The 27,500-nt window shown below is 44.9% G+C and overlaps 2 protein-coding genes across 2 annotated transcripts in view; one reads left to right on the top strand and one right to left on the bottom strand.

Moving 5' to 3' along the window:
• cacnb3b (calcium channel, voltage-dependent, beta 3b) overlaps positions 1–1,694 on the bottom strand; it is a 26,193-nt gene extending 24,499 nt beyond the window's left edge. The window contains exon 1 of the mRNA XM_030362582.1: positions 1,563–1,694. The gene's annotated coding sequence lies outside the window, so the exon portion shown is untranslated. The remainder of the gene's footprint in view (positions 1–1,562) is intronic.
• Positions 1,695–10,782: 9,088 nt separating this feature from the next.
• LOC115543327 (adenylate cyclase type 6) overlaps positions 10,783–27,500 on the top strand; it is a 30,052-nt gene continuing 13,334 nt past the window's right edge. Inside the window, exons 1-3 of the mRNA XM_030355711.1 lie at positions 10,783–11,101; positions 13,524–13,647; positions 13,765–14,680. Of these exons, the coding sequence (XP_030211571.1) occupies positions 13,766–14,680 (915 nt within the window). The 5' untranslated portion in view covers positions 10,783–11,101; positions 13,524–13,647; position 13,765. The remainder of the gene's footprint in view (positions 11,102–13,523; positions 13,648–13,764; positions 14,681–27,500) is intronic.

Below are 27,500 nucleotides of genomic sequence, written 5' to 3'. Positions count from 1 at the left end.
CATCCATACCCAACTACATGCCTACATATACCTTCCTAACTACATGCATACCGTCCTACCAAGTGACCTCCGTACCGATTAACAGAGAGAGAGAGCGACCGTGCAGCAGTCAGGCGAGCCACAACGCCGCCTCCTTCATTAGAGCCACACTTTGTTTGTTAAGGAGCTGACCTGATTCAGTCGGCCATTTCTCTTCTATTTTCCCCCCTTCTTTTTCTAATTGGTGCATCTTGTGTACTGGGCTGAGCAAACTGCGGAACAGCGTCAGACTTATCAATATGTAATGGTGCACCACATCCACCCTGCAACCATCTACACCTTTTCTGTCTTTGTTCCTCTGTTAAGACTTGTGAGATTTTGTTTTTTCGTTTTTTTATGTTTCAAGAGCCATCCCTGTTTTAAAAATCCTCTGAGCGATCTTGCAGCCAGTGTTGCACTAAGTAGGATTGAAAGACATTTTGTTATCAATGACGGATCTATGTTCCAAAGCATTGAAAATCTTGCCCCTTTTGGATCTCTATTTGTTATTCATGCAATAAATGAATACATGTAAAGTATACATCGTAAAATTCTCAGGCCAAAAGGCTGAGTAGGCTATCCTAACACTATCTGGACTATCAGCATAATCGATACAATCAAATAGCTCAAATAGCCGTATCCTCCCTGTGAAGCCTGAAGTACAGATGGCTTTTGACATACTGTAATCCCTGCTGCCTACTAAAAGTCTTAAAAATATAATCCAAAAGACGGAATACAAATAATTGAGTTAGTTCTGAAAGGCAGACAGGAGGGAATAGAGGCGATCTTAGTACTCAAAGAATTTCTTGTCCTCTCAAGCGTGCCGGTTCATCAAATTTAATCAAGGCATTGCACACTGATGCTCTTACACTCACACACACACACACACACACACACACACACACACACACACACACACACACACACACACACACACACACACACACACACACACACACACACACACACGCACACACAGACACATGCACACACACACACATGCACAGGCATAGGCACACAAGCACAGGCACACACACAAAGCACTTTGCTCCTCTCGGGACGGGCTTTTAGTGCTCTGTCTCATGCAGTATTTAATTGACCCCACACAGGAAGCCTAGCGGTCCCAACTGCAACCCCCCCCCCCCCCCCCCCCCCCCAGCCCCCCTCCCCCACCTCTCCCTCTTGCTCCTTCTCTCTATCCCACTGTAAGGAGAGGATGGAGGATACCGGCGGATCCCTACACTGTTACCCCCTTCAGTCGTACCACTGTTCTGAATGATGTCTGCCTAAAGACAGACGTTCAGCAGAAACAGAACTAAACCAGGAACGGGTCGGGTTGGTTCCAGTGAGCCGCATCCTGTCAGGGAAAATTCTCTGCCCATTGACAGCAATTTGATTTGAATCTATCGTACCGCCACTTCACTACCACTACTGATGTCACGCTCTTTCTCTTGTCTTTCACATTGCAAAGTGGATATGAGGTCACAGATACAGAATCCAAACCCCCCCACCCGAAAAGAGAACAGAAACCAGCAAATACTCACTCAGTTGGAGGTATAGGAGTGTAGCTCCTCTCGCTCTCACACTCGTTCTCTCTGCTAGTCAGTCATGATGTGCTCTCTCTCTCTCCTGGGTAATACTGAAGTGTACTGTAGCGCGCTTGTAAGCAGTCTATCCTCTCTCTCCCTCCCTCCCTCTCGCCCTCTCCCTCCCTCTCTCTCTCTCTCTCTCTCTCTCTCTCTCTCCCCTCTCTCTCTCTCTCCCCTCTCTCTGTCTCTCTCTCTCTCTCTCTCTCTCTCTCTCTCTCCCCTCTCTCTCTCTCTCTCTCTCTCTCTCTCTCTCTCTCTCTCTCTCTCTCTCTCTCTCTCTCTCTCTCTCTCTCTCTCTCTCTCTCCCCCTCCCTCCCTCCCTCCCTCCCTCCCTCCCTCTCTCTCTCTCTCTCTCTCTCTCTCTCTCTCTCTCTCTCTCTCTCTCTCTCTCTCTCTCTCTCTCTCTCTCTCTCTCTCTCTCTCTCTCTCTCTCTCTCTCTCTCTCTCTCTCTCTCTCTCTCCCTCCCTCCCTCCCTCCCTCCCTCCCTCTCTCTCTCTCTCTCTCTCTCTCTCTCTCTCTCTCTCTCTCTCTCTCTCTCTCTCTCTCTCTCTCTCTCTCTCTCTCTCAGTATATAGCCCTTTCCTACGTCATTGAGGTACTCTCTCCATCCTGCACTCTCTTTCCCCGTCCCCGTGTCTCTCTTCCCTCTTTCCTCCTCCTGCGCTTCTCTCTTCATCTCTCACCTCTCACTGGGTCCGGCAGGACCTGCTAACACATCAGCTAGCTCAGCTATAATACAGACTCAAAGTTTGCCTTCACGACTGCATTATGTGCAGCCTGAGGCATTGTTATGGTCGATAAACGCAATTGAAGTTGTTGTTGTTGTTGTTGCTCCACAGCATTGCCTTGTCAAGGGAAGACAAACGCCAAGCCTTTTCTAAGATGGATTTTGGTAGTAGAAACTCCGAGCTATTCAAGCCACTTCTAATTGTTGAAGGTATTCAAATACAGAGAAATAGACATGAGGCGGTGGGGAGTAAAACCGTGTGCGTGTAAAAGGATAAGAACATTAGCATTAAGCAGTCTAAATGTAGCCTCTCTATTTTTACACCAATCCAAATAAATCCAAAATCAAGCATCAAATGCCGGTGCTGTCGAACAGTAGGGCAACCACCAGCTACATCAAAGCCTCAACATCATTTTGATTGGTTTCAATTTTAAATGCCTTGATTCAATCGTAAAACAGAGTTTGGTCATTTCAATAAATGGATGAACTTATTCATCTGGTTTCACAGCACGTCCGGTCCGGACCCGTTCCTCAAGCCCCTGCTTGTCCTTGTGTCTGTAAGTCAAGCCGCTGTGTGGAGACAGGGCGACGTGTGCTCCTGCGGTTCTGTGGTTCTGCGGTGCCGGGGGAACATATAGCCATGCAAGGTGTCTCCCCCCCCTGACATGTGAGGGGGCTCCCCAGTGAAGGACTTGTTGTCTTGTCGTCACGGCCGGCTGTACCCTGCTGACAGCCCTCGTTTTAGCACACGTCTGGGCGGGTGTTTGCGTGTGTGTGCGTGTATGCGTGCGTGTGTCTGTGTGATTCCTTTAGAGTAAAAAAAACAAAAAATAAAATAAAATTCATAATAAATACCTTGTTTGATTGTGATTTTAAAAGCCTACTTTGTAAAGACCACCACTCTAATAACCATAATTGTTCATTCCTACTTTTTTGGTAGTTTTTGTTGTTAGGGTTAGTAATAATAATTAATGGATGCTTTCTGTGTGGAACTGTGTCCGCCTGTAACACACAGATATTGAGTGTGAGCCAAAGATGGAGAGAAAGAAAATGAGATGGAGAGAGATCTGGACAGAGAGAGAACCACAAAAATACAGAGCGATGGAGATGGAGAAAGGAGATGGAGGGAAAGAGGGACACGAAAAGAGAGAGGAGATGGAGAAAAGAGATGGAGATGAAGAGAAAAAAATAAAGAGAGGGGTCGAGATCGAGAAAAATAAGGACATGAGGAGAAGTGAAGATGGAGAGAAAGAGATGGAGACAGAAAGAGATCGATGGAATCGGCAAGAGACGAAGGAGAGAGAGAGAGAGAAACAGAGACAGAATACGAGAGAGAGAAGGAGAAGGAGAATAACGCATTGAGCTGCACCCAACCATTGAGTGCAGATGTCGTCAGCCTGTCCCATATGAAGCGTCTGCGTGGTGTGAGCTGCCGTTGGTGCATTATGGATGAGGGTGGATATTTTAAGGCAGTGGGCTTGCTGTATTTTGACTTCAGAGAGCCGAGGCACCAGCCACCTGGCTGCCTGCAAAATTCTTACCACAACAAAAAAAACCTGACTGCTAGTGTGCAGCGGATGGAGTTAGAAACGCATGTACCGCCTGCGTTTGAACACAGAGCTCAACCTCGTTTGAGGTTCGCACTTCAAGAGACAAACCGGGAGTTGTTTGGGGTGGAAGAGACTGTTGGTTGCTATGCTTGTTTTCTACAAGAACTGTGGTAGGAAGATACTCCAGCTGCTGGCATGATCACTGCGTGCTTACAGAATTGCATATATTCAGCTCCCAAGTGATTTTAATAAATCATCTAGACATTCATAAAATATAAGAGTAACATGTTTGGGGATGGGCTGCGTTTTGTAACAAGACATGTGCCACTGTTGGTTGAGTTACAAGGAATAAAAACAACAGTTAACAACAGATAATATATGTTATCACGATAAAGTCCTGCTGAAATCAGCTTAAAGTCTGCCTTTGAGTCTGCCTTGTGTATGAAAAGTGCTACATAAATAAAGTTGCCTTGCCTTGCCTTGCCTTAAATACAACCACTACTATCAAAAACCATCCAAACCGTCTCTCTTTAAATCTCTTTTGGCTGTGTTGCATTTATACTGTTTACGGGTTTGCATGATAGTAGCAAAAGATTTATCAGATTAAGTCACTGTAGAAATGCATGTGTTGTGTTCAAAGGGAATAATTTGCATAAAACAGGAAAGTTATGTCTTTTTTTGTACAAAAAAGATTTTTCCCCAGATATGTCCTTGTCCTTTTGGCAACATGCTTTTGTCTAACTTAAGTATGTTTGCTATTGCAATACAATTGCCATCTATGATAGTTTCCAAACACATAACTATCATAATTTAGTGTGACTTAGGTTTATATTTGAGAGCTGTAATCATGAAAAGATTGCAGCAGCCAACTGAATAGTTTGTGTTTTAAGCACTTCACATCAGCCAGAGGCCCCCAGCCAGAACCAGCCTGGTAATTGCCAGAACAAGGCACAGATGAACACCCTGAAAGGTGCTGTAGGTAAGCTTTCAAAGCTATTATTTCAGTGCAATTGGTTAGAAATGTTAAAGACATCTGTCAGCTAATAGTAAGCGGAATGTGCTGTGTATATCCATTCTTTCTTCTCTGTAAGCACCAGTTCAGCCTTTAGACTGCTCCCGGCTCATTTCTGATCAATCAGGGCATTTCTTCCATGATTGGTTCAGGGAATCCATCATGCCTGTCAATCACACATGCGTGTTATTCAATTCTTCTCATTGGCAGAGAATGTATTGAGGGAGGGAGCAGAGGTTTAAATGTTACCATCTCCAACCAAATACCAAGCTGTACCATATTAGTCAGTGCATTACAAGATCAAACCTTTGTCTCCCTTGGCATTTCTGTCAACCAAATGTCGTTTGATCTTTTTCTGCACTCTTTGAAAGACGCATGACATAGTTCTGTCATATAAAATTAATCTTTGGCTGATTATTAAATGGTCATGTTGGGTTCATCAGGTTAAAAATCTATTGAGATTAATCTGAAAAGCATAGCATTATTCTGTAGGGGAGAGATAGGATGTATCAGATCATTGAAAAAACTTTCAAATAGAGTGATATTGTCACTCAATACAATTGCTCGATAGGAATCATAGCATGATCCTCATTGGAAGGAAAAACAGCACCACATAATAACAGGCAGAAATACAAGCAGACAAGCAAAACCCCTATCATCTGTTGCTATATAATTCTTTATGAAAAATCTCTCATAAAAGCCCTTTGCAATGTGGAAAGCAGAAAGCTCTGGAAGCAGAAAGAGGTGCCTGCGATCAGAAGAGACCCATTCTCTGTGATGTCAGGATGTCTAAATTAATTATAACAGCAGCAGCAGCGCTATGGACCGTCAATGACGTGGACCGGTGATCGGCAGCCGGTTACAACACCTTGCACTCTCTCTGATTTTACATTGTGTTGCAGTGACAGACAAATAACGCATTCCCGTCACCACAGCCCTCGACTAGCCTGCAAATCACAATTGAATCAGAACCAACCTCTTTAAGCAGAAATACGCTGGAATTGGTCAAGGACATCCGCAATTAACTGAAACATCCGTCATCCAAGCCTAAACTTCTGGGAAGAAGCCACAGTTTGACGACGTAAACGAGGCGGTGGTAGACCACGCCCACATCGTCTCCTCCACACATCAGAACAGAAGACTTGGCTGAAGTCAGGACGTCGGATGTTAAATAGCACGACATTTCGCCTCTGGCATGATCGATGCCTTAACGATTCAAAGTCCCTAAGAATGGATTAATCGCCTTTCTTTGAATTAGTGGAAGACCAGCACTTTTGCCTGTCTCTTTTGCCTGGTGCAAAATGTTTTGGGTGGCTTGGCTTAGTTCTGTTGTTGATGAAATTAAGTGGGCTTATGATTACATAGTAATAATAATGTAAATAATACTAATTAATTAATAATGAATGCTTATATTAATTATTATATTTCTTGCATTTTTTTGGGATTTATATTCAGCATGAATGAACTAACTGTGAGAAGCTTTGGATCATTAAATATAATGTAAGGTATAGCCTCTTCATAATACTAATAACAATAACATCAATAATACTCCCTGGGAAATGTGGTTGGATTTGAAGTAGGGCGACAAAGGATTTATAGAGGTTATCATTTTAGATCATGATAGTATAGCAGCAACTTTGGATGTGTTGGCCGATTGCAAAAATGTGTTTGCGTGTGTGTGTGTGTGTGTGTGTGTGTGTGTGTGTGTGTGTGTGTGTGTGTGTGTGTGTGTGTGTGTGTGTGTGTGTGTGTGTGTGTGTGTGTGTGTGTGTGTGTGTGTGTGTGTGTGGCTGTGTGTGCAGGTCATCTCGTTTTTCACTGATCTAGCACTTCGGCTAGATCGCATCCTGCTCATTGTCTATTTTCACGGTGGCTATCGACCGCTAAAGTCAGGTAATGCCAATGTCGAGAAGAACAGCTGGAGCTTTTCTCCTCTTTCCCCAACGCACAGCAATGAGAAATAATGTTTTGGCTTTTATTCAACGGAAGGCTAGAAACCATGTGCATTTGATACTCAAATGTCATGTAGATTGCCTTAATTCTTCTTTGCTAATTTCTTGGCCCTATGGACCTATTTCATAAAAAGCTATAAGCTCTTAGGTTTTTCTCCTTTACTGTCTTTGTAAAGTTTTCAAAATGTAATACGTACCTCTTAATTTATGATAAATCCAACGACGATTTTTTTTTGGTTTTGATTTAGAGATAGTGAAATTTAACATGAAAAAAAACTATAAAGTGAATGTGATTGGCCTACATACTCTACTTTAATAGATGTAATGATGTATGATCACGTGGGTTGGAGATAGAGCCAAATGCAGTACATTACGTCGGCTATAGCGTAATGAGGGAGCTTGGAGGATGGGGTCGTGCAGCGACGCTTAGTGGAGGGATGGAGTACCCACAAAACTGCTCCATTATCAGGTAACTGGTTATCCCATTGACCGAATGAAATACCGTCACCCAGACTGTATTACGGAATACTTCATAATGCAGACTGTGTTCTAGTTTGTTTATTATGCCTTTGCATTTTTTTAATGCATGAATTAATGCCTTCATTTATAAATCGTTATAAATTACTATTATTTATTTCAATTATTATATTTGTCTTTTTTTTTACTTTGATTGGTTGGTTGTTTTGTTACCAAATATTTCATATTGTAAATGTTATTGATTTGAGATACCTCTCAAATTCCCTGGCCTTTTCCAAAATGGCAATCGCCAAATTGCAACACAGTGTTAAATTAAAAAAAAAAGTATAAGGTTATTTGTGCAATATTTTGCCTGTATTATCTATAGGTCTCCAACAATAGGATGAAATTATGTGGTTTGTGTTGTGAGAATTTGCAAGTCAGTCAAATACTCTTTACTTTGGTGGTATAGTGGAACTCAACCACTAAGTACCACCAAATTATTAACTGATTTCCGATAAAGCTGACAAACCAGTAGAGTCTAACAAGGTTTACAAACTTTACAATGAGAATGTGTGGATCGCTCCTGCAGTTCTTCAGCAGTTCTGCATCACAGGAGCATGTTCTACTAGCCAATCAGAACAAACACCAAAAACAAGTTGAACAAAGAACAAAGAAAGGTACAAGCAAGCAATTCTAGTATGATCAACAGCATATTCATCAATCACAAACTAAGACCACAGTGCTGCAAAATATGGGTTCTTCAAGACCAGCAAGTATAGATAGCCAATGGGATCACTGCTGACAAAGTCTACTTGTCCTGTGATTCTTTTATGGCTCAAATAACAGCCACAAGCAGGTGGATGAAGATGCTCTTTAAACTGGACCAGAGACTCTGTCCCATCACAGGGACCAAGGGCTGGTATAAGGGGAGTCCACCAAATGTAAAGACAAGCAATTGGTTCTTTAGTTCACCAAGCTCAAGTCAATCTCTGTTTGGGAATTTTTGTCCTTAGATGGACAAAGCGTTTTTATGAGCCTAAGTTATGGTACATTTACATTTATTCAGGATATGATTCTTGAGGCATCTCAAGAATGTCAATGATGTCAATGATGCATTCTAATGTTAACGCTCTATACTCTATCCATTATACTCTACTGCTCCCCACAGAGCAAGAAAGGAGGCATTACAGGTATAGGAAGACCACTAGGAAGAGAGTTAGAATTTTGACAACTGGTAAAATTAAATGAAGGGACCAAAGGACTTTGAGCTCTCATCAACTACTTGAGTGCTACACACTGGTAGGGGTTGAGGTGTGATATCCAGCAATTGTACCAGGCAAAAAAAGCAAAAATAGTATAATAATATAGTTTCCCTGCCAGAGTACAGGATAAAAAAACATCACACACTTTGTCCTTTCATTTATGTTTTCTAATGGACTCCAGGATAAAGCTCTTCTTGCCCCCCCTTCTCACCCTGTCCTTCCACTCTGAGGTGTAAGACCTGGTACTCTGTGTTTAGACTGAACAGTCCTCCACAAGACAGTCAGCCAACCCAAAGGCGCTCTCTCTCTCTCTCTCTCTCTCTCTCTCTCTCTCTCTCTCTCTCTCTCTCTCTCTCTCTCTCTCTCTCTCTCTCTCTCTCTCTCTCTCTCTCTCGCTGCCTCGATCCCTTTGGTTTCAATGGAGCAGAGCAACCCCATACAAGAAGTCCCCCCCCAAATGTCACCATTAAGGTCTGCTGGCTTCAGCAAAAGGAGTCCTCCATTCATTCCAAACCTGTCTGTGCCTTCACCTCCTAACTTCGAGCATTTGATGTAATCAGCAGGGGACCTTTGGAATGGAGTGGGACTTCACACCAAGCTCACGTTGAAGCTCATTCCAACACACACACACACACACACACACACACACACACACACACACACACACACACACACACACACACACACACACACACACACACACACACACGCACACACACACACACACACACACACACACACACACACACACACACACACACACACACACACACACACACGCGTAGCCTGCTTTACAAAGGTCATCACTTTGAAACTATCAGCTATATCAGCTATCAGTATTGTTATTTCAATGCATAGCTTCAAGTAAAACAAAAGCATTGTTTAAGAATGAATGCTTGGAATGTGTTACTGTGCAAATATATACTGCATTTGAGTTTATCGCCTCTCTGATACATTTTTCTTAGTGGCTATGTGTGCACATCATATAGTTTTATATGTGATTAAATGTAAGCTTATTATGTCATATAATGTCATATGTTATGCAATCAAATTTAATGTATACGATTTGGATATGATATGATATTAATACGATAGGTTTCTCTTCAGCTTATTGGCCGTATTATGGCAAACATAAAATATATCACCAATTTGTATGACCAATTTAATTTCGACCTCAATAAAGTGATGCAGAATATCACCACTAGATGGAGATATAACCCTGTTGGTTACTGACGTTTAAAAACATCTGAAACGGTTTAAGTTTTTGACAATTTATTTTAAGTTAAACACAATATGAAATGGATTTCAGAGATTACATGACGTATTCCAAGTGTACAGGATATTAACTTTAGACAACCCCCTATATTTATAAGTCTTCGGGGCAAACTTAAATGGAACGGGATTTGATCTTTCAGGATTTGATAGGCTACGTGCTAAAGTGACAACAACACACTGGCCAGCTGTGTGCTTCTGCCTGCTGTAGGCTTTAATATGCAAGAGCGGAAACATATAATGATCCATGGCTTGTTCATCAGAATCCATCATGGGATTTTTTTTGTCGGTGATACTCAGAGGACTCCTGAGAGTTGGAGCAGTCCTGGATTCTAAATAAAGTTTTTCGAACATAACAATGTCTCCCCATGATGACAAATCCTTTCATTATTAATTAATGATGACCACAATAACATTACTAATGACAAAATAACTCGCATACCAATGCTTACAAAATGCCTCACCAAAATAATGTCAGCTGTCATTGGCTTTGGCGTTTGTTAAACATGTGTAGAAGAACATCATGGTGTCGTTTTAATTTCTTTCATTTACAGGGACATGGCACGATAACGAGGGCCACAGCATGATAACAAATGAGCGTAAAGACAACAGTTTCAAAGATCATTTCCTGCAGTGACCGATTGTCCTGCATGTGCCCTACAGCCCTGAGAAAAAAGAAATGCCCTCAAATAAAACCGAGAAAACACACAAAAGACAAATGCATGCCCTTAAGCAAGCGAGCACTCCACAGGCACACACGTAGACATCTCGGGCACATTGCACTCTCATATAAAGGCGACCTCTAGGGGATGAGTTCACCAGAGAAACGCAGTTATCCGTGTGTGTGCGTGTGCGTGCGTGTGCACGCGTGTTTGTGCGTGAAACATGTGTGTGTGTGTGTGTGTGTGTGTGTGTGTGTGTGTGTGTGTGTGTGTGTGTGTGTGTGTGTGTGTGTGTGTGTGTGTGTGTGTGTGTGTGTGTGTGTGTGTGTGTGTGTGTCTGCGTGTGTGTGAACGAGGGGAAGGAGTCGAGGTCGAAGCAGCAGGAATGTAGTGCTGCTCTGAAAGAGCTGGGCGCGAGTGAAGGTTGTTCGGCCCAACGTGCTGTGTTCCCCTTTTATAGGAGCGTTGTAGACCCGCAGACATCCGTCATAATAACACACAGATACGGCTACAGTCCTCCAGCCTTGCGGTGTACCGAAAATATTGTCTTTTTTGGGCTCCGGCGCACTGATACTCCTTTTAAGAGCTGGGTCTATGGTGAGTATACGCGCTTTCTAAGATATATCTAAACCCCGGGCGTTTTGGACACATTTTGGCTACAGTCTGAATTTGAATTTCAGCATGTCGCCTGAACTGGTGGTCTGGCTCTCTCGCCGAGTCAATGTCAACAGCTGACCGGTGCTACAGCGGTACGCTGAACGGTGGCGGCGCGGAGCGCTGTGTTTTTGTTCTGCAGGACCCCGGGCTGTAGTACAGCTTGCCTGTTCTGGACACGCAGACGATTCAATTGCTTTTTCGTACACGGGAATACATGTGTTGCCATTAGTAGCATTGCTCTCCGGCTGTGTTTTGCAGTTATCCCCATTGACATTGCGGCCCACGTTGTCGGCTTTCTTTCTCGCTGTGAAACACGTTTTGTTGACCGTACTACCCGATGATCACGTTTACGTTTCTATTGTTAAATGCTAATATGTGCAGACGATTTCGACACTGTATGCGATGTGCAGTCGCGTAATCAAGAGCATTAAAGTCCTTCAATGGCCGAGATGTAATGCTAAGTTGGCTCGTGTAACGGAATGTTTTGCGGGTAACTTAGTCAAGCCCTTTGGAGTGGCAAATGGTTCAACGTGTTAAATAGCCAGAAAATAGGCCATCCAATTTGCACCCACGACACAAACATTTTCATGAAAATGTCAGAGGAGTGTAACTGTAGAAAAGCAATGTTCTCTTTTGCAATACGATACAATCGTGGACCATTGCTTGCTGTTTACAACGACTAGTGTATCGTAGGGTCCTGTTATGTAATTGGTGATCCCAAAGGGTCTGCATGCACAGTTGCATTTCTATAATTATATCTTTGCCATACCATGAAGGATGATAATGAACTGCTATATTAAGAATGTTGTTATACGCTAGTTATGACCTAATATAGGGCATCGGCAAAGTCTGCCCCAATATGTCATGCATTTAATACATCGGCCGATTACATTCGGTCGTTCAGGCATACGCATCATGGGAATTTTTTTGTCGTTCTCCCATGATAGAAACATGCACAGGCTACACCGATTTTATTACATAAGATCCGCATGCGGCTATCCGACCTGTCGTATATGCAATAGCGGTAGACGATATGCTTTTTTCGCAGACATTGCATGCACTATGGCACTTCATTATTTACAATCCATAGTGTCGTGGCCAGATACATTAACAACATCATCTATTTGGATAGGTGTGGAACGGTTAGTTGATTTGCTGTTGCGTTAATTTGACATGGCCTAATTAGGGATACAGTGTCAATTATTTCCAATTATCTGTAGGGATGCAACGCTTATAAACCCCTCAAAACCCATGTACTATCCTTCTCTATATATATATCATAGACAGTATAAATTGCTGTCATGAAGGGACTATTCATAAGCTATACCCAAACCTCATTGTATTAAGCATCATCTTAAATTGTTCATTTTTTTTGCTTGTTAAGCTGGTCATAAACCTTTCTATTATTATTCTAATAATAACAATAATACGTAGAAGAATTGTTTTTATTATCATCATCATTATTATTAATAGTAATCCTATCTGCGTGACCTGGGGTGCAGCTGCTTCTGAAGGTGTCCCAGCATGTGTGTGTCGCATGTGTCCTCTCCTGGCTGTTGCCCTGAGCCCATTGGCCTAGCGGAGATTTGTTTATTAAGTTTAGAGGTTAGCAGTGTCCTTGACATGTGCAGCCAGAAACCAGTCACTGAGTCATCAAAGCTAATGGGGGAAGCATGGATAATTTAATCTGGACTGGAGAGCTCTTGATCTCTGATGGTGCCCACTCGGTGCGTCTTTGTTGTCAAATTGAGCGCACCAAACCTAGCCCACTCAAGGCCGTTAGCGAGAGAGCGCAGTCCACCAAGAACAAGCCCGTTTGCTTCCTTCACCAGCCCGTAATTTGAGTGTTTAGAGAGTCGAGTTGATTTGGACTTGGTTCAAATTTTCAATGGTTGATGACAAAATCGAATATTGGCACCCGCCCCTTGTGGTAATACATATAGGACCTTGTTCTTTTCCACTTCACTATTTTGTAAACAAAACAACCAGTTGTTTCCATGGGAATGTTGTGAGTCTATTCACGAGAGCTGGAGAAACCAGGGGGTTCAGGAATACAAAATAAACATGCCTTCAATTTACTGTGAATTGTTTCTAATTACTTCCAATTGAAACAATGTGTCAGATGTGAGCACACGCGCACACACACACACACAAACACACTCGTTGCGCAACGGACATGGATTGGTATCAGTACTTTTACTATTCCTCTTGTTCTTCAGAGAGAATAACGGTTCCTTAGGTGGCCTTGCCTCCAGCATAATAAATATCACGGAGTGTATTGTTCTGTCCCCAAGAAGACTGCTGGCAGCGGAGCGTTGTTTATAGAGAAATAACATTGTGCCTGCCTGTTGTTTTACAAAAGGGGACCGTGCAAGACTCACACCTCCAGTGGCCTTACCTTGCCTGAACCAATGGTGTGTGCTTACTTGGATAAATGATTGGCCTGTCCATAAGGAGATCTGCGACACGTACACAAGGCCACACAGGTGAGTGGCCACCTGTACATCCTTATTACAACCTACCATTGGAACACCCCTCTGCTTTAACAAGGTTTCATCCCGTCAGTTTGTTAGGTCTTCATCCACATGCTCTGCCCCCGCTAGGATGTCGTGGACCAGGGGTGTCTTCTCCCCCCAAGGGGACGACCGCAAGACGGCGTGGGGGGAGCGCAACGGCAAGAAGAGGAAGGACGGCTCGTCGCTGTGCAACCCCCGCTACATGAGCTGCCTGCGGGACCCCGGGGAGCCCGACTCGCCGCCCCGGGCCACCCCCCAACACTACCACTGCGGGCCGGGCGCCGGCAGCAGCAACTTTGGCGTGCGATGCGTCTGGCAGGAGGACCACTACGGGAAGCGGCCCGGCGGTGCCGGCGGCGGCGGCGGCGGCGGCGACCTGGGCCTCAGGGCCGTGGACCTGGGCTTCGAGGACGGGGACCTGAGGGCCCGCAAGGAGGAGGAGCCGGGGGAGGCGGGGCCCGACGGCTGCAAGGCGCTGAGCGCGGCCGAGTGCTGCCGCCGCTTCCTGTGGGTCTTCGAGTCCAAGAAGTTCCGGTCGACCAAGCTGGAGCGGCTGTACCAGCGCTACTGCTTCCGGCTCAACCAGAGCTCCCTGACCATGCTGATGGGCGTGCTGGTGCTGGTGTGCGGCATCATGCTGGCCTTCCACTGCGTCCACGACACGGCCGACCCGGTCTACGCCTCGGTGCTGTCCGTGGCCATGGTCCTCTTCCTGGCCATGATGGTGGTGTGCAACCGCAACGGCTTCCACCAGGACTTCATGTGGATCGTGAGCTACCTGGTGATCGGCGTGCTGATGGTGGTGCAGGTGTTTGGGGTGCTGGCGGTGGCGCCCCGGAGTGCGTCGGAGGGCATCTGGTGGACGGTGTTCTTCATCTATATCATCTACACTCTGCTGCCCGTCAGGATGCGGGCGGCGGTGCTGAGCGGCGTGGTGCTGTCCATCATACACGGCATAACCTCCTGGCGGCGCAACCTCGAAGACAAGTTCCTCTTCCAGCAGGTAGGCGTCGGTGCGGTGGGCGGGAGATACACTGTTTGTTAGAAAGCCACTCGAATCAAACGGAAACAAACGTGTTTTTAAGGAATATGTATGTGTATGTATGTATGTATGTGGTTGCAGGGGCTCACCTTAGTTTGAATATCTTGCTCTTAATATTTCCTTCAGTGTTTGTAATCCATCCTTGGTGGTGCCATGTTATTGGATGTTGCCTGTGCCTGTTAAATGGAGCGTAAACGTGCAAGTTAAAGAGATCACACGTTTTGCTGGGAAAACGACCTCTCCTAACTCACTTTACAGGGCCCCCTATTATAAACGCCACAGCTGTCTCCACCACTATTCTTCATAATGTGACATACCCTACTTTGTCGTGTTTCAATATAGGACAAACATTGTAAAGACGCCTTCTGCATGTCCCCGGTTCCATACTATAAGTAGATACTAGGTACTGTAAATCCTGGCAGGTTTTCAAATTAAATTGTTAATGAGTCCATGTTTATTGTTCTGCAGAGCAGCCAGCAGCAACTCTGTTGGGGTTTGTGGGAGGTCATCTTGGTTGAATGAGCCCTTTTGGCTGTATTGTGGAATATCATGATAATGTAGCACAGTGCCATTCAGACCTAAATTCCCTGAAACAAGAAGGCTATTGTGTTTATTTGCAAAAAGGGTGGAGCTGTGTACTGGGCTAGTGAAATGGTTTGTAGCAAAAAAGAACAAGATGATCACTTCATTTTAACTGGAAGCACAATGCAATGCAATGCTACATCCTTTATTGCATGTAATTGTTTTTTATTACAATTAATCTCAGCAGTGTTGCAACCACTTTGTTCAAATACATTTTACGATAGTGTAAAAAAAAAAGGCATTCACATACATTTCACATCGCACCCTAATTTACATTTTATTCTTGTTCCCAGGATACTAAAACAACCGTCATGATCAAATGTTCAACGGTTAGAAAGCCAAGTGCAACAGTCCGTGTTCTTTCAGAACTGACATGTTATTGGCGTATTATTACCATTAAGCAACCGGATGGTTGCGGCGCGACTCGGAAAGAGCCAATATTGACATAGCACTAGTGTTCTGAAAAGCTTCAGCGTCTAGTGCCAGTGGCCCTCGACAGCTGACTGTAGGCACATGGGCCCAGTGCCCAGTCCACATTCTACAGACTCCAGTCCCGGCTGACGGGTGGATGGTGAGTGGAAATACTGTCCCAGTATTTCAGTCCATTTCCAGGGCCTTCATCCCCTCCCCTAGAGCAATGGACTCTTGGTGATAATATCAATGACAATCGATCGTAGGAACTAGGTCTGGAACCTCAGCAGGCTAGGAGCCTAGCTTTCGGTGCTTTGGCACGCCATCTGCAAGTCTATCGCCAACTCACTCTATCTCTAACTCTCTCTATCTCTAACTCTCTCTATCTCTAACTCTCTCTATCTCCCACTCTCTCTATCTCCCACTCTCTCTATCTCCCACTCTCTCTGTCTCCCACTCTCTATCTCCAACTCACTCTTTCTCCAACTCTCTTTCTCCAACTCTCTCTATTTCTAACTCACTCTATCTCTAACTCACTATATTTCCAACTCAGTGCTAGCTCTGCTGTTACTGTAGTTTTAAGTAAAGAAGTTGTTTGGATCTGGGATGTTAAAACGTGTTTTATGGTTCCTATAAATGTCCCATAGATTACAGAGAGCTTGAGCATGTTCCAAAACCAGAGGATAGTTTTTCCGTTGAGTCATCTGCTTTTCTTTTTTTTTCTTTTTTTTCATGCCCAGGCTTACATGACTTGACTGTCATTATACAAGAGGCATCTGTCCGACTCCTCACTGCTGCTCATGCTTCCGTGATTACTGTGAGACCCTATTCAAGGCTGTCGCGCCTGTCTTTGTCACAGGGAGCCACATGAGCACGTACACCATCATGCACACACACACACTCGTACATGCACGCAGACACACAAACTCACGCACACGTGCGCAAACACACACACACACACACACACGCACACACACACACCAATACTTGCACACTCTGTGGCTCCTGGTGTCAAATGGACGAGACGGAGATCTGGGAAAAATGGGTCCTCTTCTCTGGGCCCGGTCTGCTTTCTGGCCTTGTGTTTTTTTTCATTAGTTGTATTTTCCCTGGGGAGACGGACCAAACAGGACGAGGTTTGACATGGGGAGGCAGAGGATGGAGGCGACCAAAGCGATCTTTGTGAGGGATCTCGAGGGATCTTGTGAGGGGGGAGTTGTTGGTGTCTTTGAGGATTACCGTGGTGACGAGGGGAAAACTCCGAACCCAGGGTGTTGAGCGAAGTTCGGAGCTGAGGAAAAAAAAGTCTGGCTCTGGTTTCTCTTTTGCTTTCTTTTCCGTTTTTCTCACACTCTCTCCCCTCCACTTCCTTCTTCTCTCTCTCTCTCTCTCTCTCTCTCTCTCTCTCTCTCTCTCTCTCTCTCTCTCTCTCTCTCTCTCTCTCTCTCTCTCTCTCTCTCTCTCTCTCTCTCTCTCTCTCTCTCTCTCTCTCTCCCTCCCTCTCTCCCATTCTTTTTATTTTCGTTTCCCCTTAGACACGACCCCATTCTCACAAAGGCCCCCTTTAGATGAGCTCCGTCCTCTGGTTCCCCCCACCATGCTGATGGTGAATGTCTCCGTAGATCTCCCTGTTTCTCCTCTCTGGAGATCTGGAGCGCTGCCCACTCAGAGGGCTGCGACAGACAGATGAAGATAAAGCTAGACTCATGGAGGAGGAGGAGAAGGAGGAGGAGGAGGTGGAGGATGAGGAGGAGGTTACACTGCTTGAAGTGCCTCCATTATGTGTGTGAAAAAAGAGGCTGCATTCATTCATTCATGCCGTGTGTGGGTTTAATGTCAGTGGGTTGATCGAGAGGGGATTCTCGGGGATGTGGTGATACGTAGAAGTTTTGCTCGTCGTGAGAAATTGCACACGGTTCAACGATTTCTCTGAGAACCTTACCAACCACGAATGGTAATATTCAAATACTTTGACCTCCGGGGAGGCTGACCCACCAAATGCAAACCAATAACGATCCTGCTTCATATATGCAAAGGCCTAGGCGAGATTCAATAACACATTCTCATCAGGATAGCGATGATCCATTCTACACAATGTCATGTTAAGTTACATGACAACGTCATGTTAAGGTTATGGTAACATGATATTGTTACCATAAGTTATGGTTAGGAAAAAAATCCTATTCCCTCTCACAATCTTTCATTCGTTCTTTCTCTACTACATATTTTTTGTATCACTATAAGATCATATCTTTTCAGAAAATGTCCTTTACACTGCAAAACATATTTCCAAATCTATATTTCAATTCCACCCGAAAACCACAGGCGGACAAAAGACAATATTGAATTATAGCCCGGGCCTAATCGGAAGCATGTTCATCCCGAACTCTTCTCCAGCCAGGAAAGGGTCAAGCATTGCGGCCAGCCGTGTGCTTATGTAAACCACAACACCCCATATACATCCACACACACACACAAACACACACGAGACTGTGCTATTACCTGTCCCCTATGTCTGCCTTACAGCACTGTCCCTCGTGGATAGGTGCGATTGGGCGAACTTTTAAACGGCAGGTCTAACAGCATTTTTGCTTTGATATGTGAACTTGTAGCAGCTGGACATACCATTGCATATGTTCGAGGGATTACATGATTTCATATGATGCCATTGTTCATACCAGCGCCCCGTACAATATGCTATAGATGGATTATCAGCAGACTTTGAGAGAAGTCTTCTTTATGTGTGCACCAGGATATATTTGGCTGTTGTGATCCCAGCCTCGCGCTATGAAGGGAGGCAGCCATTGATCGGCAGTTGGAGGATATTGTTGAGGCTACAAGCTACGCGCTGTCTGCAGCCTTTGTTGTCATTTGTGGAGCCAGCGGTAGAAGAAAAACCTGTTCCCAAGGCACATTGTTTTGGGGTCAACGAATGCGCCGCTGGTGGAAACATACTGGTTTTCTCACACCGCGCCAATGAAAGAGATACCAATCAATAGCTTGTCACCGGCATGACGGAGGCGTGCATCATGAATTCAGGCCGGCAAGTGATGTTTTACCCAGAGAAAAACAACTACAACCATTCTAATCAATGGTCGAGGGTCCGTCATGAAGACAGTCTTCAGTGTCGGAGTGACCTATCCTCCACATATACTGTTGGATGATCCCTCTTAATATTTTACAAAAAAGATTGCATAGTTATAAACACTATCACACACACACGCATGCAGGCAGGCATGAATGCAGACACGCAAGCATGTGCGCAGACATGCACGCACGCACACACACGCACACGCAAACACACTCAATCGAGTGAGGTAAGTGGCGTGTGCCGGTTGAATCCATCTCATCAGGCTAACACTATCCGCCCAGATCACTTAGCTGTTGTCAAACAGTGAGAATACAGTGTCAGAATCAGTGGGTGTCAAACAATGTTATACATGTAGCTTGATGCCCCCTCCCTGCAGAACTCTCTTCTGCTCAGACAGAGTGTGTGCGTCCGTGTGTGCGTGCGTGTGCGTGTGTGTGCGTGTGTGTGTGTGTGTGCGCGTGTGCGTGTGTGTGTGTGTGTGTGTGTGTGACTCATCCACTTATTGTATTACAGCCTTAGGCAACGATACAGCCCTGGATAACACCATCATGGGTGGGAGCAATTAGGATTAGTGATAAGAGAAATATTTCTCTTAGAATACTGCCACCGATAACAGGGAATAATACCAGGCCTAATATTAGCTCTTTTAGACCAGGATGATGAAGCCAAAGCTTTATCATAACAGCTCGTGGTTTACTCACAACTTGACAATCTTCAAAAGTAAATATGGGGATTTAATGCTGGGATCCAGAGCGGAGGGCTTAGGGCTATTAGAAACTTATCTGCAGTGTTTTCCACTGAGCTGCATGACATGCAAGCCCCAGGGCCTGATAGGTGGGCTTAGTTTGCACTCTTAACCGTCTCCCCAGCCCACCTGTCAATCATTCCTGTCGTGATCGACTGCTCACAATTACAACTACACATAATGTGCACACTGATAATAAATGATGGTCATATAATGCAATTCTGTTTTGTATCTGCAATTATAGGAGGTATGGGTTGTTTAGATTAGTATATGTTGAGGTGTTTTTCTTAGTCATTGTAAAAGTGGATTTGATTGAGGCTGACCTCAAGATAGACACTGCACTGCGTGCTCTTTATTGCCACTGGCTGATAAATGTGACTTCATTAGAGGTTTTTTACAGGGAGGGTTGCTTCCACTTAAAAATGTATCTTCTTCAGTTACAACGTCCTAAATAGGAATAACAAGCCCTAAGCCTCATGCATTTACTCCATGACCCCTTAGTATTAATACAATTATCACATTTGCAAGTGTTTGTAAGAGATTGATATAAGCTGGAGATCGATGCTCAATCCACAATAATTCTCTAGGTATTTATGAACGTTACAACTCAAAGACATTTTTTCACCTTTAAGTGCATTTGGTTTACTAATAACAACTGCTTACAGTAATTACACTAATTAAGTACTACTTGTACATTGACAACTCGTTTCCCTATTTGGGATTACACGGCGGATTCGTCTCAAACAACTCCTTGAGAAGGGGCTTAGCTAGAGCAACACATTTTTCTTAAGACTTGGACACAGCCACGCCAAAAAAAACAGTTAGGGTTGGCAGATGGGAGACCTTTTGTCATATGGTAATCCTGGATCCGATGTCACAGCGCCTTTTTTGTACTAGTGTTAACTGCCGGAGCAACGCTAAACATTACACCATGAATCACCGGGCAATATCCGAACACCAGAAACTAGCGCTACTGGTTGTCCCACCACACGTTGACACTCTACACTCAACATCCTGTTCTGTTTTCCCCCTCATGGAGCCACCGCTGTTTGGTGCTTCACAAAGAGCACGGGTCACCTGATGAGGGCACTCCCGTCGTAATGAGAGGGCCCGGGCCCTAAGCTCTTCCTGATGGCATTCAGTCAGTGCTCATCACGCCGCTGTTTAAAGTATAACCTGTTGCTCTTGTCCATGGTATTGATCTGTGTGCTTTGCGGTTAGAGTCAATATTTGAAATGGATAGTGTGTGCCGTGTTGTTCACAGTGTGTGCTCGGGTAGCAAGACGGGGAACTGGCCGGTGTGGATAGTTTTTGATATAATCTATGATACTTTTAATTCATAGCACGCTAGTGACTGAGGCTAGCCGTTCCAGATCTGTTTTCACCCGGACAGCTACACCTAAAAGTTTCACCTCAGCTTTAGTGTACAATATGTTCTGCAAAAGGAAGTACAGGTCATGAAGTGATGTAACCATGTGTTACACTGGGAAACATGTTATGGCATTTTTGTACCATCACTAATTATTATCATTGCATGCTTTTGTTTATTCTCTGATGGAATTAGCCTGTGTACATTGAGGGCTGGTATACATCAGCAGTCCTTTCGGTTTTCGGACTGTTTCCCAGGCCTGTATCAAGGCCGTCTGACTTCAAAAGAGGAGACGGATGCAACAAATTCTTGGAAGTTTTACTCACAGCCACTGCACAGTTCAAGGTCCCCGGACCCCCTGCCCAGGCCTTTAGGAGTCAACAGAGTGGATGAAGTCGGGCTGGTCGCTCTTATTCTTATTATTACCCTGAGCCCTGTGTTCAGCAGCAGCAGCAGCCATGCTGTATTCACAGCTGTGTCTCCCCATAGCAGAGAAAGCGAGAATGCAGACAGGAAACACAAGGCGAGCAGACACAGACAAAGACACAGAGACAAACACCCGCACGCACACACGCACACGTACAGACATACACATACATGTATAATATATACACAAAAACACACACACACACACACACACACACACACACACACACACACACACACACACACACACACACACACACACACACACACACGCACACACACAAACAGTTAAGATTGGTTGATAATCAGACCGTTTTGCATGTTTGAAATGTTTTAAAGAGGCTCATTCAATACACATTTTCATTCATAACGAAGCCCTGTGTGTGCGTGCATGTGTGCGTGTGTGTTGGCTGTGTGTGGGATGACTGTCCTGATACAACGGCCTCTTTATGGAACATAAAGTAGCACATTATATTCCTAGAGGAGTGATTCAGATGGATGTACAGGGTAGAGATCTGCACGGCCTCAGGCCCATCACTGCATGCAATGTCAACCGTTGGTTGCAACGGGTGTATTTTGGTACCCAGCCTAGATTGATTGTCTTTTGCTACTATGTTAGAATTGGACTTAATCTGTATCAGTCTAGTCGAAAGGAAAAAGGAACGTGCTCTAAAATTGAAATCATACAATAATATTTATCATTTGTGATAGGAATGCACAGCAAATGGTTTGCTTATGCAGTCGCACCTCCTCCTGGTCCAAAATTCCTGAGAACAAAACGCTCAAATAGATCAGATTAAAGTCCTGCAGAAAATATTTGGAGCCTGGACACCAAATGGGCTACACATCCAACCCATTCCCTCCTCTGTGTTAACCACCCATGCCTGCTTCCCCAACGCCCCCCCTCCCCCCCCCCATCTCTTTCCTGGAGGTCAATAACATTCACTGCTGCTGGTGGATCCTATTATGCACCGTCTAGCAGCTCCGGGGTTTAGCTGATTCGCAGCCCGCTCTCGTCCGGTTCAAACGACGGGTGAGCACGTACCCGGGATCACAAGCAATCCCAAAATATGTCTCACTTAGTGTCCGGCGGCGTCCACGATGAAGGTCAGAGGGAGGTGCCTCTGAGACCCACCCCTCCCTGAAAACCAAGCCCATGATCCCCAATGGGCCGCCGGCCGGGCGGGATGGCGGCTCGGCATTGGCCGATGGCCGCTGGGACGCGGGGCCTGTTACCAAACCGCCCCATTGGGCATGCGCCAATCTGAGAGGCTGGGAGCGTGCTTGGTGGTGATGTTGAGGGCGCCGCAGAACTAAGCGTTTTCATCCGTTGACTGGAAGTAAGGGAAGGTAAAAGTCGCTGATTTGAGGTGAAAAATCTGGCAGAGGTGGAGATGGTAGGGGAGGATTAAATGGTGAGGGTTAGTGAGCGTGTGTGTGTGTGTGTGTGTGTGTGTGTGTGTGTGTGTGTGTGTGTGTGTGTGTGTGTGTGTGTGTGTGTGTGTGTGTGTGTGTGTGTGTGTGTGTGTGTGTGTGTGTGTGTGTGCGTGCGTGCGTGCGTGCGTGCGTGCGTGTGTGTGTGTGGGGGGGGTAGCATTGGATGCTTTTGTCTCATATTTGGGACACTCAAGGCTCAGATGGGTGAGTGACAGATGTGTGGACTGGGTCCAGTAGTTGATAACTTTCCAAAGTGTTTGGACTTTGTGGTCTCACTCAGGTCACTGGTCACCGATGCCTTTCGACATTCCATATGGAATGTCGAAGGTTGGCAAAGACAGGCTCACCTCCTGACCCCCTTCCTCTGCCTCCCGCGACTATCCATCCCTTTATCTCTGTCATGCTGCAACATTTACATCTCCGAGGGCCTCCAGGAATGGTTTTATTCTCCTAATCTTGGGTCAATAGTGACCCTTTTCTCAACAGAAGAAGTAGTTCAACCAGCTCTTTAAGTAATGTGTATTTTTAGCCCTGATTCCAAGAGCCACTTTATCAGGCTACCGGAAAAAACTCGACTTGGCTGCACGGCGAGGAATGCTTCCTGATTGATCAGAGAACAGTGACTGTGCTCTGACAGTCATATCTAGAAGACTAACTGAATGTTCCGGATGCTTACCAAAGGTCACTTATTGGAACAAAACTCTCATGCCAAGAGTAGATTCCCCAGAGCTGTTCAGTTGGCTGTGTGTGTGTGTGTGTGTGTGTGTGTGTGTGTGTGTGTGTGTGTGTGTGTGTGTGTGTGTGTGTGTGTGTGTGTGTGTGTGTGTGTGTGTGTGTGTGTGTGTGTGTGTGTGTGTGTGTGTGTGTGTGTGTGCGTAAACTGCGTATGTGTGTGTGTGTGTGTGTGTGTGTGTGTGTGTGTGTGGAATCAATGGCCAAAATGGACTTTGTTTTACCTGCCTGGAGCTATTTAAGTGTAATCCTAAAGCAAATTATTACTGGTTCATTGCCCTCACCAAGGTAGCTTTTGCACAGTGTATTTGTATGTACCATGTAGCTTACGTTTTGGCTATCACCTCTGAATTGCCCTCAATGTTTAGGGACTGGGTTGAATTTAGCTAGCAACTACGTGACCAGATCCCTTCCCAATATTAAGCAGGCTAGAAGGCCATTTGTTTCTACTAAACTCATTCAAAGCAGAGGATGTAGGCCCCAGGAAGGCCTAAATCCTCTGCTTTGTTTTGATCTCAGCATGTTGCGTGTTAGGAATTCATCTGTTTGGTGTTAGTCAGAAGAATCGGTTACAGTGACGGGTTTCAATCCAAGACGAAAAGCATAACCATCCCCGCCGCTACCACAGCGAGGTCCTCGTGTTGCCTGTGATGCAAACTCGCCCTAAAGAGGTCTGATTATGCAAGCAAGAAAATGGTTTTGCAAAACACTCACAGCAGAAAGCACTGTTCCTTTCCCCTCTGTTGTCCACTCTTTAGAGCTCGCTGTTGTCCCAATGCCTAATTGAATAAACACCTTACTGTGAGCCACACCTCCTAAGCCAATGGTTAGACTCCTTCTCGACTCAACCTACACAGAGCTTCCAGATTCAGTGTTGAGTAATGACTTTTGTGAAACCCAGCACCTCCACACGGAAGGGTCAGACACTAACAATAACGGATGGTATAGATATCCATAAATGTGTCTTTGAACAGAGACATACAACAAAATACATTCCCCCTCCTCGGCTACCATCGCACCTCACCTTTCTCTGTGTAAGCTGTGGAATAGAGAGAGAGAAGCGCTAGCATCAAAGTGGCCAGGGGACGCCACCGCCGCTGCCAGATTAGCATACAGGGTGGTCATGGCGCTGGAGCAGTTACAGCCGCAACACGCTCTCAGGTCAAAGGGTAATCCATCCAAATGGAGCAGCACTATATAAATCTCATACCCACAAGGCTCAGGCTTGGCACTCCTCTGATGTGCATTGACCTCAAGTACCTTCCGGGGTCATCCTGACTTTTGGTAGTAATTAGAGATGTGTTGCATGGGAGTGTAAGACGTACATGCTATCTATGAAGTCAGTTGATTGGCATTCATTTTGAAAATATGGGAGGTGACTGTTGATTCTTGGAAAATGTGTTGAGCCTACGAGAAAATGTAAAAGCACGCTGATGTAATGCATCGGATATGTCATTCTGTCTTGGTCTCGTGCATGTTTTTCTGCATTCCAATGGGCAAAACATTTCCGGCTCTAACTGATTTGTGGGGGTAAAAATATATTTCTGTGACTATCTGGATACTTTGCTATCTGCAATATCGTCAGGTGGACACAAAACCTTCTTCTTTTTTTTTTAAAGATAACAAATGTAAAGTTGGAATACGTAACTTTTCAACTAGCTTGTTTCTTACTTGGAATACCTCGAAAAGTCTGTAGTGAATGCTCAACGAATTGAATGGTTGTGCATTTTTTTTAAAACAGAAATGTATGTATAGTATTGTTTGAATGGTATGGCGGCTGGCCATGGGTCCACTGTAGTATACCTTGCATGGTATATTGTCAACTGGTCACTGAGTGAATGTCCTTTATGCAATGTCGCAACGGATCTGAACTTCAATGATAAGGAATGCGACCATCCTAATGTCCTCTGAATCGAAGCTATCGACATCTTAGCAAAGTTATATGTTCATCTGCTACTGCCTTAAATGAGTGTGTTGTCATTGTTTTAGGGTCACTATGCCTTGATGGTGCCCAGGCACACACACCCTTTTCCCCCTGTGAATGGGGGGGGGGGGGGAGGGGGCGTGTCTGTTTTATTGTGCTAATGATTGTTCTGTTCAGAGCAGGTGGTTGGATTGTCTTCTGTCTTGTTGTCACAACAAGGGTGTGTGTGTGTGTGTGTGTGTGTGTGTGTGTGTGTGTGTGTGGATCTGTGCGTGTGTGTGTGTGTGTGTGTGTGTGTGTGTGTGTGTGTGTGTGTGTGTGTGTGTGGATCTGTGCGTGTGTGTGTACAGTGTAAACCTCATTTCAAGCCATCTTCACGGAGAGACAACCTCTCGTGTCTATGTAAAGCGGGCTGGGATATCTTGTTTGTTTTGCTAACTTGTATTTAAGCAACTGCTGGGTTTGCTCTGTGTTGTCTCAAGAAACGCTCAATATCTACTCCATTATGTTCTCATTTAGGAGGGGCGTGTACGTGCTTGTGTGTATATATCTGTGTGTATGTGTGGGAGAAGAGCCATACACATACAGATTATCTCTTTCGCATCTTTTTCTCTGTCTCTCTATCGTCCCTCTCCTTCTTCATTCTGCCTTTTAAAGGCTTGTGAAGCAGCACGCCACATTGCATTCACAAATATGAAGTGATATTTACAAGGGTCAAATGCTACCATGTGCACTCTGTGTAGTACAACATTCAGATACTTGTTGTATATCTGTGTCTTTTTCTCGTTATTTATGATTTAATCTTAAGAGGGAACAGCCTGTGCTGTTTGTCATGGTTCAAGTGATTTTCCCAGACGTGTGTGTGTGTGTGTGTGTGTGTGTGTGTGTGTGTGTGTGTGTGTGTGTGTGTGTGTGTGTGTGTGTGTGTGTGTGTGTGTGTGTGTGTGTGTGTGTGTGTGTGTGTGTGTGTGTGTGTGTGTGTGTTTAGACGTGTGTGCATGTCTTCATGTGTGACTGTGTGTACATCCCTGTTTTAAAATGTTTTCCCTTTGCGTGCAATCTGTTTGAGAGGGAAGGGGAAGTCCGGCCACCTATTATAGATTTATGAGTAGTGTGAAATAGTCTGGTTTCACACAAACAAACACACTCACAACCACACACACACACACACACACACACACACACACACACACACACACACACACACACACACACACACACACACACACACACACACACACAGATATGCATATCAATTCCACAAAAAAGCACATGCATACGTTAAAAACAGCGAAATATAAAGCATGCTTTTGTTCACTGGCTCCCACAGAGTGTGTAGACTACTATACCCGAGTAGCATTTGGCCAAGCCACAGAAAACACTGCTATGTGTGTTCTTTTCTTTGGATAATCCCATTGTTCATTCACTCTATAGCGTAGTGCTCTGGGCTCACATACAGTACAGTCCACAGCCAGCATCTCTGATTGCATTATCTCGAACCTTCACTTCCAATAGATTACCAGATGCAGTGAAGCAACCATATAAAGTTATTGAATTGTACTGATAAACCCTAAATCATCTGGTCTTTAATCAGACAGTCCGCAACGTGAACCCGGGTTTGTATCGCATCAGTGCAAGAATGAAACCCCCGTGTCACGAGGATAACTGGCTCTTTACCAAACGTCTCTCTTGGATGAACACAAACACATGCCAAGCTGGAGCTGGATAGTGACCTGGGGAACGCTTGTATTCTGTGTGATTGAAATTTGTATTGCATGTAATTACTTCTGCACTCTCTATGGTGTATGGCCTCAGTGAGACTCAGTGGTCTCTAGGTTTTACTAGAGACTGAAAACAGCCGCACCCTACTTTTTACTGATAAATCGGCAGATATTTTTAAACTGATGGTCTGGTGTAGGTTTTAGAGTTGGTATGAGAACAGTCTTAACATGTTCGACTTATTAGGAAGCGCGGCCCCTATTCTCTTTGTCAAAAATGTGTCACTTTTGTTTACAGCAGGTTGCTATCCATTATCCGTGACTATCGTATCGGGGGGGGGGTGCT

The sequence above is a fragment of the Gadus morhua genome, chromosome 1 (genome assembly GCF_902167405.1).
Source record: "Gadus morhua chromosome 1, gadMor3.0, whole genome shotgun sequence".
In the NCBI taxonomy this organism is placed as follows: Eukaryota; Metazoa; Chordata; class Actinopteri; order Gadiformes; family Gadidae; genus Gadus; species Gadus morhua.
Note: the sequence above shows the minus strand (reverse complement) of the source record. Positions and strands in the feature narration are given on the sequence as shown.